General features: G+C 38.4%; 1 protein-coding gene across 3 annotated transcripts in view; it reads right to left on the bottom strand.

The window, feature by feature from the left end:
• Positions 1-605: 605 nt before the first annotated feature.
• The window catches only part of LOC126412480 (protein FAM114A2), a 69,042-nt gene continuing 52,122 nt past the window's right edge, over positions 606-17,525 (bottom strand). For all 3 annotated transcript variants that reach the window (XM_050082098.1, XM_050082097.1, XM_050082099.1), the window contains exons 7-9: positions 11,081-11,271; positions 10,865-11,000; positions 606-1,081 (exon numbers count right to left, since the gene is read on the bottom strand). In XM_050082098.1, coding sequence (XP_049938055.1) covers positions 1,004-1,081; positions 10,865-11,000; positions 11,081-11,271 — 405 coding nt within the window. In that variant the 3' untranslated portion in view covers positions 606-1,003. The remainder of the gene's footprint in view (positions 1,082-10,864; positions 11,001-11,080; positions 11,272-17,525) is intronic.

Here is a 17,525-nt window from a genome sequence, read left to right as displayed (position 1 = left end):
AATAGGAGTAAATATGCTTGTTGGTTCAGGAGTACAAATGGAACAATTTACCAGGGGATATCCTTGGTCCACTCCCAAGAAGCATCACCAAATTTAAATACCTGGAATAACAGTGGGAAAATGTCCAAGATTATGGAACATATGATAAGTACAAATTTAGTTAAATATATTACATAATAAATTATTGTATAACAATGCTAGGGATGTAATATAACTGTGGCGTTCAAATGTCGTGTTCACCATCTTGGCAACAGCCATAGACACAATCAAATAAAATCATCTTCTCTTGCTTATCCAGTGCCCCTTTTTTGAACATTTCATTTCGGAATAGCATTCATGAATTTACAGTTTGAATATGCAAGAAACGATGTTTCCATTGATTTATCTTTCAGATTCTCTAACCTGAAAGTCAGATGTGGGTAAAAACTAATCAATTATTTAAACTTGTGTTCTCTCTTTTCTCAACAATAAGAAATACATATATTTGATTCTGAATATTTTGATAACATAAACTACAATGCTTAGAACTTTATAAGATGACAGTTCTGTTAAAAAATAGTAACACTAAGAGTAACACAATTTTTGACAATACTGAACTTTGACAATAACCACTTTAATAATTTATTAGGTGCAATGGTACATAAATACAGCTGCGTCAACAAGTAGAGTGAAAAATGTAGCACACCTGATGTCTTAAATACTTTAAAAACAGGCTCTCTTCTGCAGAGGCAAGAGAGTGAGAGGTGGGGGAATGAAGAGAATGACAGTGCAGGGTACAATGGACACCAGGACTGGGATTAATACTTAGTGGGTGACACATCTTTTTGTTTGGTATCTTCTCTGTTCCATTTTGCTTTCATATTGAGTTAGAGGGATCCTCGAAAGCTTGAGGTTAATATTTCCCTGGGTGTTTTAATAAACATTGTTTCAGTACTATTGCGCATAACATGACAGTACACCAGTTACTCCAATTAGTGTGATGATATTGTAAGTCATTTTCATATTATGGCTTCACACCCAGTTGTAGTACTGGTATAATGAGTTGAAATGCTTCTTTTATGTAAGAACTGCTATTGGAGGCCTAGAACAAAAAACGGTCAAAAATCAATGCAGAGGCTTTCAGGGATGCATTAAAGGAACAAAAGTAAACACTGATGAGATCTTATTATCAAGATCAGTAAACAATCTTATATTTAACTCTTGGTCACATTTCAATAAAGCTCACTGTAATTAGTGTATATGCTTATTTTATTTACTCTTCCATTAATAAATAAAGTACAACTGTACTGACAGCTAAAACATAACCAGGCATTGGACAGACTATTATGAGACACCAATAAGGTAATGACTAAATATAGATAGTGAGACATGGATGTAAAGGTTCAATAATTCTAAAGAACATAAAGCATTTCATTCCAACCACCAACTATTCAAAATCGTCACTGACATAGCATTGGCAACTTTTTATTCAGGAATGTTCTTCCTATTTCTATGGAACACACTGGCACTAAATGCTGCTGTCAGTCACCAGACATTAATGCTTATTATGGAAGCTGTTCTGTATTCAGCTGCTAAACTCAGTATGCAGCAACATTTCAACTGTTGAGCCTTGTGCCTTTTGAGAGAAACACACACACATTTTAAGTCAAGAAAAATGCTTGGATGTGTACAGTGGATACATCAAAAAACAGATTCTTCTGATTTGTTCCCATTAGGAACAGCATGCTTTATGACCATATTGATGAGAATTACGATAGGAGGAAAGGGCAGCATCAGTCAAATTTATTATTTGTTTACTGCAGGTCAATTTCAGCCGCAGTGCAGTTATCTTCAGTGCAGTGCAACCGAGTCATGATGACTTATACTGAATGTAATAGCACATGGTACCAATTGACACTACAGATAACAAACATCAGTTAAAAATTGATATTTCTTTTCTGTAATGTCAAATGGTACCCTTTATGTTTACAATGAGTCATCATAACTTGGTTATATGGAGATGCTAAACAGTAGCTGAAATCTATCTGCAACAAACAATTAAAAATTTACAGCTGATGCTACCATTCCTCCTATCATTGAAAAATGGGTTGCTCTTTATTTCAATCTACTGCTGCATATTTACCTATAAAAACTGTTGAAATATTACTTGCCATGACTCAGTAGGTGAAAATATTGTTCAAAGTTCTTAAAGAAAAGACTTTAGGTAATTTAGTTAATTTAGTACACATCAGCTATAATTAGAAGGAAGTGTGAGATCTAAAAATTGTGTAGGGAGTCCAAGGTTTGAATACAGCAAGCAGTTCAAATAGATATAGGTTGCAGTAGCTGGATAGAAATGAAGAGACTTGCACAGGATAAGACTAGTGTGGAGAGCTACATCAAACTAGTTTTCACACTGAAGACCAGAACCAACAGGCATACTAATTAAATAAATGTTAAAATAGAATCATGGGTATTTTTAAATGAAAAAAAAAATACATCAATTTATACAGAACAGTCTTACAACACTCAGTCTGTGGCTTTTCTTTTTACAGCAAATATAGGGCACAAGTTTAGTATTCAGTTGAAACTGCATCTACACCACTGATCACTAAACATCTGCATTTTATAAACACTAAACTCAAACTGGACTTACTGCACCTAATACTGTTACATCAACATATCCCCATGTTCCCTATTACCTTCACATCAAGCATTAAACACTTCATTGGATTTTGTATAGGCTGTCATGCTGTTTATAGTTTTCTCTTCAAGATTTGAGTACACTCTAAAGTAAAATTCATATTATCTGTTGCAATTTTAACAATTTTATCAACCTTTAAATGTGACCTTTCCACAGAAACAGTCATCTCCATGTTATAAAATAATAATCAACAGCCTCTGGCTACAACTGTTGACAGGTATGTGGAACCTGACACATTCCACATCATTACAAAGTGTCGTATTCATGATCTATGGAACAAGTACTAATCTAATCTACTCAATACATCATTTAGTTCTGAAGTAGTGCTGTGCTGTCTTAAAGCATGGGTATTTATGTGGATTGTACTGTCAAATATTTTATGGTCCAAATATATCATATTGGAAAACTGCATTAAAATATTTTGGTTCATATGTAATTTAATACACAGTAAATTACTAAGAATAGCATAGTGACTACATTATCCTAGTCAAGACAGACACGAAGCCAAGGCCCACTACAGTACTACAAGTGTATATGTCAACTAGTTCTGGAGATAAGGAGATTGAAAGACTTCATTATGGAATAAAAGAAAATAGGATCGTTAAGGAAGTCAAAAATGTAATTGTGTCAGAGAACTGGAATTTGACAGTTGGAAAAGAAAGAAGGAAAAATAAAAGAACACAGACTGTAGGAAAAGAATAAAATTTGAAACTATGTGGTAATATTGAGCACAGAGCAATTTAATCATTGCTATACTTTAAGAATCATCTCATGAATTCAGTACAATTCAGTGCTTCAACTGCCACACTTGCTGCTCTTTCCCCATAAGATATTTATTACTGATACAGGGTCTCTCTTCAAATTTTGTATTCCCATAGTGATAGAAACACAAGCAGAAAATTAAGATAATCTCCTTAAAAAAGAAAGAAACAATGACATAACACAGTGTCTTAATTCATTGCAACAAAGAGGAAATTCAAGAAGTGAAACGAAATTAAGAAATTAGTGTAAGTCGCATGGGGAATGGATACCAAAGCTTCAGAAACAACAAACTTCTCATCACTGAATGCAAAGAAAACTTTCTAAATGTTAAAAGCAGTGGGTACACTTACTGCTACAAAAAATAGACTGAGAATAAACTAAGCAATGTGAAAGTAGCTGTGGTTTCAGTAGACAGACTGTTTTGATGCAGCTTTCCACACTCATCAGTCCTGCACAAGCTTCTTCAGCTCTGCATAACTATTGCTTGCATCTACTTGAACCTGCTTACTGTTATGTCTCGGCCTACCTCTAAAGTTATTACCCCCACCTCTCAACCAAACTTACTTCCATTACCAAATGGATGATTCCATGATGTCTCAATATGTGTCCCATTAACAGAACTCTTCTTTTAGTCAAACTGTGCCACCAATTTCTTTCAGTGAGTACTACTTCATTAGTTATGCATATGTATTCACCACCATTGATGAGGAGGCTTGCGTGCCTCAGTGATAGATAGCCGTACTGTAGGTGCAGCCACAACGAAGGGGTATCTGTTGAGAGGCCAGACAAACGTGTGGTTCCTGAAGAGGGGCAGCAGCCTTTTCAGTAGTTGCAAGGGCAACAGTCTGGATGATTGACTGATCTGGCCTTGTAACAATAACCAAAACGGCCTTGCTGTGCTGGTACTGCGAACGGCTGAAAGCAAGGGGAAACTACGGCCGTAATTTTTCCCGAGGGCATGCAGCTTTACTGTATGATTAAATGATGATGGCGTCCTCTTGGGTAAAATATTCCGGAGGTAAAATAGTCCCCCATTCGGATCTCCGGGCGGGGACTACTCAAGAGGATGTCGTTATCAGGAGAAAGAAAACTGGCGTTCTACGGATCGGAGCGTGGAATGTCAGATCCCTTAATCGGGCAGGTAGGTTAGAAAATTTAAAAAGGGAAATGGATAGGTTAAAGTTAGATATAGTGGGAATTAGTGAAGTTCGGTGGCAGGAGGAACAAGACTTCTGGTCAGGTGACTACAGGGTTATAAACACAGTCAAATAGGGGTAATGCAGGAGTAGGTTTAATAATGAATAGGAAAATAGGAATTCGGGTAAGCTACTACAAACAGCATAGTGAACGCATTATTGTGGCCAAGATAGATACAAAGCCCACACCTACTACAGTAGTACAAGTTTATATGCCAACTAGCTCTGCAGATGACGAAGAAATTGAAGAAATGTATGATGAAATAAAAGAAATTATTCAGATAGTGAAGGGAGACGAAAATTTAATAGTCATGGGTGACTGGAATTCGAGTGTAGGAAAAGGGAGAGAAGGAAACGTAGTAGGTGAATATGGATTGGGGCTAAGAAATGAAAGAGGAAGCCGCCTGATAGAATTTTGCACAGAGCACAACTTAATCATAGCTAACACTTGGTTTAAGAATCATGATAGAAGGTTGTATACATGGAAGAACACTGGAGATACTAAAAGGTATCAGATAGATTATATAATGGTAAGACAGAGATTTAGGAACCAGGTTTTAAATTGTAAGACGTTTCCAGGGGCAGATGTGGACTCTGACCACAATCTATTGGTTATGACCTGTAGATTAAAACTGAAGAAACTGCAAAAAGGTGGGAATTTAAGGAGATGGGACCTGGATAAACTGAAAGAACCAGAGGTTGTATAGAGTTTCAGGGAGCGCATAAGGGAACAATTGAAAGGAATGGGGGAAAGAAATACAGTAGAAGAAGAATGGGTAGCTCTGAGGGATGAAGTAGTGAAGGCAGCAGACGATCAAGTAGGTAAAAAGAAGAGGGTTAGTAGAAATCCTTGGGTAACAGAAGAAATATTGAATTTAATTGATGAAAGGAGAAAATATAAAAATGCAGTAAATGAAGCAGGCAAAAAGGAATACAAACGTCTCAAAAATGAGATCGACAGGAAGTGCAAAATGGCTAAGCAGGGATGGCTAGAGGACAAATGTAAGGATGTAGAGGCTTCTCTCACTAGGGGTAAGATAGATACTGCCTACAGGAAAATTAAAGAGACCTTTGGAAAAAAGAGAACCACTTGTATGAATATGAAGATCTCAGACGGAAAACCAGTTCTAAGCAAAGAAGGGAAAGCAGAAAGGTGGAAGGAGTATATAGAGGGTCTATACAAGGGCAATGTACTTGAGGGCAATATTATGGAAATGGAAGAGGCTGTAGGTGAAGATAAAATTGGAGATATGATACTGCGTGAAGAATTTGACAGAGCACTGAAAGATCTAAGTCGAAACAAGGTCCTGGGAGTAGACAACATTCCATTAGAACTACTGATAGCCTTGGGAGAACCAGCTCTGACAAAAGTCTACCATCTGGTAAGCAAGATGTATGAGACAGGTGAAGTACCCTCAGACTTCAAGAAGAATATAATAATTCCAATCCCAAAAAAAGCAGGTGTTGACAGATGTGAAAATTACCGAACTATCAGTTTAATAAGCCACAGCTGCAAAATACTGACAAGAATTCTTTACAGATGAATGGAAAAACTGGTAGAAGCTGACCTTGGGGAAGATCAGTTTGGATTCCGTAGAAATGTTGGAACGTGACGCAATACTGACCCTACACAACTTATCTTAGAAGATAGATTAAGGAAAGGCAAACCTACGTTTTTAGCATTTGTAGACATAGAGAAAGCTGTTGACAATGTAGACTAGAATATTCTCTTTCAAATTCTGAAGTGGTCAAACACAAGAAGCGAAAGGCTATTTACAATTTGTACAGAAAGCAGATGGCAGTTGTAAGAGCTGAAGGGCATGAAAGGGAAGCAGTGGTTGGGAAGGGAGTGAGACAGGGTTGTATCCTATCCCTGATGTTATTCAATCTATACATTGAGCAAGCAGTAAAGGAAACAAAAGAAAAAATTGGAGTAGGAATTAAAATCCATGGAGAAGAAATAAAAAATTTTGAGATTTGCCGAAGACATTGTAATTCTGTCAGAGATAGCAAAGGATCTCGAAGAGCAGTTGAACGGAATGGGCAGTCTTGAAAGGAGGCTATAAGATGCAAACTGAGGATAATGGAATGTAATCTAACTAAATCAGGTGATGCTGACGGAATTAGATTAGAAAATGATAGAGTTAAAGTAGTAGATGAGTTTTGCTGTTTGGGGAGTAAAATAACTGATGATGGTCGAAGTAGGGAGGATATAAAATGTAGACTGGCAATGGCAAGAAGAGCGTTTCTGAAGAAGAGAAATTTGTTAACAAAGTATATATTTATGTGCCAGGAAGTTTTCTCTCAAAGTATTTGTATCGAGTGTAGCCATGTATGGATGTGAAATGTGGACAATAAATAGTTTAGACAAGAAGAGAATAGAAGTTTTCGAAATTTGGTGCTACAGAAGAATGTTGAAGATTATACGGGTAGGTTTTTGTAACTAATGAGGAGGTACTGAATAGAATTGGGGAGAAGAATAATTTGTGGCACAACCTGTCTAGAAGAAGGGATCAGTTGGTAGGACATGTTCTGAGGCATCAAGAGATCACCAATTTAGTACTGGAGGGTAGCATGGAGGGTAAAAATCGTAGAGGGAGACCAAGAGACGAATACACTAAGCAGATTCGGAAGGATGTAGGGTGCAGTAGTTACTCGGAAATGAAGAAGCTTGCACAGGATAGAGCAGCATGGAGAGCTGCCTCAAATCAGTCTCTGGACTGAAGACCACAACCACAACAACAACAACAACAACGACAACAACAACATGTATTTACTCAATCTTCTGTAGTACTAAACATCAAAAGCTTCTATTCTCTCCATGTCGGTAGTATTTATCATACACTTTTCACTTCCATACAAATCTGTAGTGTAGACAAATACATTCAGAAAATATTTTGTAAAACTTAAATTTATATTAGTTCTCAAAATATTTCTTTTCCAGAAACATTTGCCTTTCCATTGCCAGTATGCATTTTATATCCTTTCTAATTTGGCCATAATCAGTTATTTTTCTGCCCAAATCACAAAACTCATTTACTATTTTCAGCATCTTACTTGCTAAGCTGATTCCCTTAGCATAATCTAATTTAGTTCAATTAGACCCCATAATCTCCGTTTCACTTTTGTTGATGTTAATATTCAAACAGGTGCTTCACTTTCCTTTAAATGTTCTTATACGCATGCTCTACTTTTCTCAAAGTCAGGCATGCTTCTAGAGCTTTGGGTTTCTCCTCTAGCCATTCCTGCTTTGCATCAACTGCCTACCTCATGTTTTAGACCTAGATACTCGTATTTGTCTGCCTCATTTATACATTTTCTCATTTTTATCAGTAAAATTTATTGTCACACCTGTTATCCAAGGATATCAACTGGGACATTTTAACCTGCAGTGCATAAGAAACAAGTTATGGTTAGAATGCACATCCCCACATGGGAATATTTTGCAGTTTTAAACTTAGTTCAAAAACATCTATCTAACCATTATAAGATATATCTAAAAACAAAGATGATGAGACTTACCAAACAAAAGCGCTGGCAGGTCGATAGACACACAAATAAACACAAACACACACACAAAATTCAAGCTTTCGCAACAAATGGTTGCTTCATCAGGAAAGAGGGAAGGAGAGGGAAAGACAAAAGGATGTGGGTTTTAAGGGAGAGGGTAAGGAGTCATTCCAATCCCGGGAGCGGACACAGGCAGACAGTGTTTGTTGGTAATGAGGATCACCCTGTGGCTAAACATGCCTTGGTGCACGGCCAGCATATCTTGCACAGTGTTACACCGTCCGAGTTATCTGGATACTTCCCACTAACACCAACCTGTCAGAACTCTGGAGATGGGAACTTGCCCTTCAGTATATCCTCTCTTCTTGTTATCCGCCAGGCCTCAACCTCCGCTAATTTCAAGTTGCCGCCACTCTAAGCTTGTGGTTATAGCTTGATACCAGTGCCTACCAATTTTAATTGTATATTACAGCACTGGGGATGGTCACTAAGTGACTGAAAATCGATTTTGCTGACAATAAAACAACAAAATATAGCCAATGCTGATTTTCTTTCCAATTCTATCCACTATTTGGTCATGGTGCACACAACACTCCATGGAGTTGCCAATCAATAATATTTTTTATTGCTTTATACATTCTTTCAGTCTCTGTTTTAACTGTAGAATATTTTACAGAGAAGAATGTCATAATTGTATTATTATACCATACAGTAATGTCTTCAGGAAATGTAATGGCTGTAGTTTCCCCTTCCTTTCAGCCATTATAGTACCAACAATGCAAGGGTATGCTGGTTAATGTTACAAGATTACATCAATCATTCACTTGCTCCTTTCCAGGAACTATATGTTAGTATAATCTCTCCCCAAATTCCCCTTAAATGTGGTTGCACCTCAGTATGGCTATCAATGCAACTGAGGTATGAGAGAAATCCTACCACAACAAGGGCCATGGTTGATGGGGGATGGAGACTAGTAGAAAGTAGATTACTAACTTTTTAAATATCAAAATTAGAGAAGACAAAGCACACTTAGTAAAAGAATTCTACTATCTAAGGAGACAGATTACAGAAGGTGTCAAAGCAAGAAAAACACCACAAAAAGATTTGCATCAATGAAGAAAGGTTTGTGGGGACACAAGCTCTATGGGCTTCCGTCCCCATGAATATTGCAAAAAAAGTATCTCTGGACCTCGGGCAGTGTTTTCTGAGACACCAAGTGTTTAAGTTGTTTCTGTCCATATAACGATTATAAATAAATATTGTGTATGTGAATCAGTAACGCAGAGTCATTACACAACATGAACATCATGTTCGTTACCCAATTCCTCTTCAACAAAGGAATTCAGCTGATGTCATGAATGGACGTAGAACACAAGGAGAGCTTTAAGGAATTAAGTAGAGAGAACACAGTGTTCTCTACAAATGAATTAATGTGAAAACTAGACAGCAGAAGATTAATGCTGGTAAATCTTCCAGCTTAAATGGTCATGGTCCATGAAACTTTTCCATTCCTAATGTTTTGATCAGAGCTGTGCTAGACATTTTCAGAGATTCCCCTGGTTCTGCTGAGTCTTGCCTCTGCGGCCAGAGACAGTGATCATTTATGTGCTAGTTGCATTTGAGCGAATGGGTGTGTGAGTGTTGTCTAACTGAGAAGAAGGCCTTCTGGCCAGAAGATTACTTCTTTATTTGTTTTCTTGTTGTGCCCATTTGTGACTTGACATCTCCACTATATTGTGAATAGCAATCTATTCCTTTCATAATAAGATCAGTATTCTTATATGTTACAATAAAAATGATACAAGTGAAGAAGAAACTTACCATGATAACAGAGAATGTTGTCAGTGAACTCTGAATGCTGATACTGGTGATATAGTTTATGAACTTTTCAAAATTTTGCTGATTTAGAGCAAGGTAGGTGAGAACTACACAAAATGTTAACTTAAAATATTACTGAACTGTCACTACTTATAAACTGCACATCAGTAAGAGTTAATTTTGTTCTTCAAAGTGTTTTTGCACATTGCACATACTACTGAATTGCTTTTGAAACAAAATGCTATCACAGGAATGTTTTATAATGCAGTCAGGAATTATTCTGATATGTTTAGATGTTTCCATGAAGAAAGTTTATCTCTCAGTGAAGTATGTAGTACTCACACAACGCCTTCCTGGGCAGAAGAATGGATTGCAGGTTGAAGGAATTTCTAGAATAATGGTAGTGTGTTTTTTGGGGCTGGAGAATAATAAGAAAAAAGGTAATGCCTGTGCTATATGTATGGGTTTTCGGTGTAGACACAATAATGTAAATGGATCAGTTTTCAATGAGTGAATATGTTCTGTCCACTAACTGTACAAAAGTCACAGGTGAGACTCCAGTGAATGTTGTGTTGAAAACTCCAAAAACACAGCTTAGTTGACTAAGCACTCCAATTACAGAATTAGGTAAAACACTAATGCTTCATAAATTAATGTATGGAAAAATGTAAAAACATTTTAGCTACTGGTAGGAGAAAAATGAGTATAACACAAGCATCAGGTGATAAATAAATAAAGGAAAGAAAAGGAAGACCAGTCAGAAGGAATTAAAAAATCATCTATTAATCATTTTTCCTGGCACTTCTTCCCAAACTCTTAACCTATTTTTATCTTGAGACCTAAATGAGAATTTTTTAAAGTGCAGAGACATCCAAGCCGCTCAGAGAATGCTTACCTCAAGAAAAATGTTTGTGATTATATCACTAACAGACGTTAATCCTGAGCTTTCTTCTTCTTCTTCACGAGAAGACAGGGTGTCAGAAAATTTTGCAGCCAGTATACTGATGTGGACTGACAATAAAAGAGTCATTCTGAAACAAAATTAAAAACACCATAGAAAAAATAATTATTTTTCTAATAAACACAACTTTTCCTAGAACTAGATAGTTACTCTTGGAGACAGTGAGCCTCTTGGAACGGATCTCGATCTTCCTTTACCAACAGTAATTCTGCAGTCTTGTGGAATTGTTCTACAGACACTGCTGTAAGTCTAGCTAGTGATGAAATAGCTTTATGGTGGAATTCTTGGGGCCTAATTTCTGGTGAATACTCACTGAGCCATTGTATTGTCTCTGACCAGCTCTGGAAAAGAAAGTATTACAGCAATGAAGTATATGTCTATATTTACACAGGGGAAATACACTCTAAGAAGAAAAGGGCACACCATGAATGAATTATTCAAATGGGATGCAAATCAGTGGATGTGCTGCACATGTACAGACAAACAAATGATTACAGTTTCAGAAAAGCTGGACACCTTATTCAAGAGAAAGAGCTTCACAAATTGAGGAATTGGTCCACCTCTGGCCCTTATGCAAGCAGTTATTCATCTTGGCATTAATTGATAGATTTGTTGGATGTTCTCTTGAAGGATATCATTCCAAATCCTGTCCAACTGACACTTTAGATAGTCAAAATCCTGAGTTGGTTGAACGGCCCTGCCTATAATGCTTCAAGCATTCCCAATTGGGGAGAGATCTGGCGACCTTGCTGGCCAATGTAGGTTTTTTGGCAAGCATGAAGAAAAGCAGCAGAAATTCTCATTGGATGTGGGCGGGCATTATCTTTGTGAACTGTAAGCCCAGGATAGGCAACAAAACAGGGTGTAGAATAGTTGTGCTGTAAGGATGCCACAAATGACAACCAAAGCAGTCCTACTGCGGAAAGAAATTCCACTCTTGGTTGTCAGGCTGTATGGTGTGCAACAGTCGAGTTGGTATTCCACCGCTGTATGGAGTGTTTCCAGACACATCATCAGCCAGAAATCATACTGACTGGAGCACAACTGTCTTAAGCAGTGAGTTCTGTTTCAAACTGAGCCCCAATCACCAGCACAGATGTGTCTGGATACACCACGTAAAGTGGTGGGATACCAACTTGATTGTCGTCTACCATTCTGCCGGACAGCCAGTAGTGATGGACTGGGGTGCCATTTCCTTTTCAAAGAAGGACTTCTTTGGTGGTCATCTGTGGCACCCTTACAGTACAGTGGTATGTCAATAGTATTCTAAGCCCCTTTCTGTTGCTCTTCATGGCAAGCCATCCTGGACGTACTTTTTAGCAGCACACAGTCCATGCACGCATAGCAAGAGTTTCTACTGTTTGTCTTCGAGCTTGCCGAACTTGACCTCTGCCAGCAAGGTCACCAGACCTCTCTCCAATTGGGAACATTTGGTGCATTATGGGTACAGCCCTCAAACCAGCTCAATATTTTGAAGATCCAGTAAGTTAACTGCACAGAATTTGGCATGATATACCTCAGGGGGGACATCCAACAAATCTATCAATTGATGCCAAGTTGACTAACTGCTTGCATAAGGGCTAGAGGTGGACCAAAGTGATACTGACGTGCTCAATTTGTGAAGCACTCTCTCTTGAATAAATCATCAAATTTTTCCGAAATCTTTATCATTTGTCTACTGCACATGTACATCACATCTATCAGTGCCTTCATGGTGCATCTTTTTTTTGTCTTAGAGGTATGTGGTTTAACCATGATACCAAAATAGCTAACTTCTAATCATCATCATAGCTGATATGCCAGAACTTTCCTCAGGTCAGTACAGCCGACAGTCACACAAAATCGAAAAAAAAATAAATAAATAAATAAATATAGAACCTAGCTTCCGAAAACTTGTTCCTTCACCAGGGAAGAGAGAAAATGGAGAGGAAAAAAGGGAAAATGGATACTAGTCACTCACAATCTAAGTTATGACTTAACAAGGGGAAGGTAAGCAAAGATGGAGTGTGAAGTGTCTCCAAAGGAAGTAAAAGATAATGCATCACAAGTACTGCACCAGTTTCAAAGCAAAGGAGATAAATAGTTATATGTGAGATGAATAAGATGAATAATACTAAGTAAGGAGAATCTGAATGGCTTATGTTATGTAGCAGGTACCATGATGGATAATTTGTCTGTGCTCTTTGATGTGTTCAACCAATTTTATGGCTGTCATACCAATGTTGAATGCTATGCAGTCAACACATGTCAGCTGATAACTCACATGTTGTTTCACACGCGTGGCCCTGTCTTAAATGTTACATGCTTTAGCAGTGGTGAAGCTGGAGTAGGTGATTGTGAGGGGATGCATTGGGCAGGTTTTTCAGCAGGGCAGTTACGTGGGTATGAACCTTTATGCGGGGAAGGCAGTTTAATAATTTTGTAGGGTTTCACAAGGATGTCACAGAGGTTAAAATTATGAAGAAAGGCTACTGTGAGTGGTGTAAGGAGTATATTGTGAAGGGGTGATCTCTTTTCATGGCTCAACTTGAAGTTGTAGCCCTGGCTGAGTAATATGCTAGGGCTTTCAAGGCCAGGATGGTATTGAGTGACAAGGGGATGCTTTTGTGTGGCCTGGAGGTTGGATCATTGTTGCCAAAAGTGGGGGGGGGGGGGGGGCGGGGGGGGGGGGGGGGGACTGCTCAAGAGATTGGATTATGGACAAGGTCTGCAGGGTAGTTGTAGGAGATGGAAGCATTAAGACAGGTTATCGGTGAATGTGCTGAGGAATCTATCACTGGAGTAGATAAATTTACTGCAGAGACCTAGGCTGCAGGGAAGGGAGTGCTTGATGTAGAAAGGATGGCAGCTATAAAACTGGATGCACTGTTGATTGTGTGTGTGTGTGTGTGTGTGTGTGTGTGTGTGTGTGTGTTGGAAAAGACATGTTCAGGAAGATAAATATGTTATAGTGTGTATAAGCATAATTAGATCATTTTGTTAGTGCATTTACTTACATTTTTGTTGGTTTTTTCATTGTCCGGCACAAAGAGCAACAGTAACTAGTACATGACAACTTAACACTTTCTTAATCACTCCAAAGCTAATGTAAACAATTTTCTATTTCTAAAACAGTAGCATACAGTGAATATGAAAACATTTGTATCTAGATGTATTTATGTCATGGCACACCTTAGGTGAGGCACAGGCATTCAATGTTGGAGAAGTTTTTAAAGAAGTTAATATCAGAACTTTCAAGTTCATCATTTAGTAACATGTCTCCCTGTACTGTGCCATGAATGAATATTTCCAGTTCTTCATGTATGTCCACTAGATGTCCCATGTCAGTTTTATTTAATATATGAAGATTGTGCAGAATATCATGGAATGGGTGGCCATTGCTGATTTATTACAGTTGCTAGTATTGTAGGCATTTTTATGTTTTAGTGTATTTTTTGGAAGACTTGCCCGGATTGGCCTACATAGGGGGTTTTTCAGGTTCTACACCACCACAGTATCTTATAAATACCTGACTGAGTGCATGTCTGTAAGTGTGTTAATATTGTTTCTCAGTGTGTGTTGTTTATTATGTGTTGTGAAGGCAATGTTCCGTACAGCCTAGCCACCCGTGGTCGTCACATCTGCAGTGATGAGCAGTCCCCCTCTAAATATACCAAGGGTCTCACTGAAGCTTCACTGACCGTAATTATCCTTCCATCCGTGTACAAAAACAAATCTCCCATGCCTTATCTTTCCAGTCTCCCACCACCTCCCAAAGTCCCACAGTCCGGCTACAGAGGAGCATTCCCCTCGTAACTCAGTACCATCCGGCACTGGAGCAGCTGAATTACATTCTCCGCCAGGGTTTCAATTACCTCTCGTCGTGCTCTGAAATGAGAAATGTCCTACCCACTATCCTTCTCACCCCTCCTACCGTGGTATTCCGCCGTCCACCGAACCTACACAATATATTCGTCCATCCTTACACAACCCCTGCTCCCAATCCCTTACCTAATGGCTTGTTGTTGTTGTGGTCTTCAGTCCTGAGACTGGTTTGATGCAGCTCTCCATGCTACTCTATCCTGTGCAAGCTTCTTCATCTCCCAGTACCTACTGCAACCTACATCCTTCTGAATCTGCTTAGTGTATTCATCTCTTGGTCTCCCCCTATGATTTTTACCCTCCACGCTGCCCTCAAATACTAAATTGGTGATCCCTTGATGCCTCAGAACATGTCCTACCAACCGATCCCTTCTTCTGGTCAAGTTGTGCCACAAACTTCTCTTCTCCCCAATCCTATTCAATACTTCATTAGTTATGTGATCTACCCATCTAATCTTCAGCATTCTTCTGTAGCACCACATTTCAAAAGCTTCTATTCTCTTCTTGTCCAAACTATTTACCGTCCATGTTTCACTTCCATACATGGCTACACTCCATACAAATACTTTCAGAAATGACTTCCTGACACTTAAACCTATACTCAATGTTAACAAATTTCTCTTCTTCAGAAACGCTTTCCTTGCCATTGCCAGTCTACATTTTATATCCTCTCTACTTCAACCATCATCAGTTATTTTGCTCCCCAAATAGCAAAACTCCTTTACTACTTTAAGTGTCTCATTTCCTAATCTAATACCCTCAGCATCTCCCGACTTAACTCGACTACATTCCATTATCCTCGTTTTGCTTTTGTTGATGTTCATCTTATATCCTCCCTTCAAGACACCATCCATTCCGTTCAACTGCTCTTCCAAGTCCTTTGCTGTCTCTGACAGAATTACAATGTCATCGGCGAACCTCAAAGTTTTTATTTCTTCTCCATGGATTTTAATACCTACTCCAAATTTTTCTTTTGTTTCCTTTACTGCTTGCTCAATATAGAGATTGAATAACATTGGGGAGAGGCTACAACCCTGTCTTACTCCCTTCCCAACCACTGCTTCCCTTTCATGTCCCTCAACTCTTATAACTGCCATCTGGTTTCTGTACAGTTGTAAATAGCCTTTCGCTAACTGTATTTTACCCCTGCCACCTTTAGAATTTGAAAGAGAGTATTCCAGTCAACATTGTCAAAAGCTTTCTCTAAGTCTACAAATGCTAGAAACGTAGGTTTGCCTTTCCTTAATCTTTCTTCTAAGATAAGTCGTAAGGTCAGTATTGCCTCACGTGTTCCAGTATTTCTACGGAATCAAAACTGATCTTCCCCGAGGTCAGCTTCTACTAGTTTTTCCATTTGTCTGTAAAGAATTCGTGTTAGTACTTTGCAGCTGTGGCTTATTAAACTGATTGTTCGGTAATTTTCACATCTGTCAACACCTGCTTTCTTTGGGATTGGAATTATTATATTCTTCTTGAAGTCTAAGGGTATTTCGCCTGTTTCATACATCTTGCTCACCAGATGGTAGAGTTTTGTCATGACTGGCTCTCCCAAGGCCGTCAGTAGTTCTAATGGAATGTTGTCTACTCCCGGGGCCTTGTTTCGACTCAGGTTCTTCAGTGCTCTGTCAAACTCTTCACGCAGTATCGTATCTCCCATTTCATCTTCATCTACATCCTCTTCCATTTCCATAATATTGTCCTCAAGTGCATCACCCTTGTATAGACCCTCTATATACTCCTTCCACCTTTCTGCTTTCCCTTCTTTGCTTAGAACTGGGTTTCCATCTGAGCTCTTGATATTCATGCAAGTGGTTCTCTTTTCTCCAAAGGTCTCTTTAATTTTCCTGTAGGCAGTATCTATCTTACCCCTAGTGAGATAGGCCTCTACATCCTTACATTTGTCCTCTAGCCATCCCTGCTTAGCCATTTTGCACTTCCTGTCGATCTCATTTTTGAGACGTTTGTATTCCTTTTTGCCTGCTTCATTTACTGCATTTTTATATTTTCTCCTTTCATCAATTAAATTCAATATTTCTTCTGTTACCCAAGGATTTCTACTAACCCTCTTCTTTTTACCTACTTGATCGTCTGCTGCCTTCACTACTTCATCCCTCAGAGCTACCCATTCTTCTTCTACTGTATTTCTTTCCCCCATTCCTTTCAATTGTTCCCTTATGCGCTCCCTGAAACTCTGTACAACCTCTGGTTCTTTCAGTTTATCCAGGTCCCATCTCCTTAAATTCCCACCTTTTTGCAGTTTCTTCAGTTTTAATCTACAGGTCATAACCAATAGATTGTGGTCAGAGTCCACATCTGCCCCTGGAAACGTCTTACAATTTAAAACCTGGTTCCTAAATCTCTGTCTTACCATTATATAATCTATCTGATACCTTTTAGTATCTCCAGGGTTCTTCCATGTATACAACCTTCTATCATGATTCTTAAACCAAGTGTTAGCTATGATTAAGTTGTGCTCTGTGCAAAATTCTATCAGATGGCTTCCTCTTTCATTTCTTAGCCCCAATCCATATTCACCTACTACGTTTCCTTCTCTCCCTTTTCCTACACTCGAATTCCAGTCACCCATGACTATTAAATTTTCGTCTCCCTTCACTATCTGAATAATTTCTTTTATTTCATCATACATTTCTTCAATTTCTTCGTCATCTGCAGAGCTAGTTGGCATATAAACTTGTACTACTGTAGTAGGTGTGGGCTTCGTATCTATCTTGGC

The sequence above is a fragment of the Schistocerca serialis genome, chromosome 7 (assembly GCF_023864345.2).
Source record: "Schistocerca serialis cubense isolate TAMUIC-IGC-003099 chromosome 7, iqSchSeri2.2, whole genome shotgun sequence".
Taxonomy (NCBI): Eukaryota; Metazoa; Arthropoda; class Insecta; order Orthoptera; family Acrididae; genus Schistocerca; species Schistocerca serialis.
This window is presented reverse-complemented; position numbering and strand designations above follow the sequence as displayed.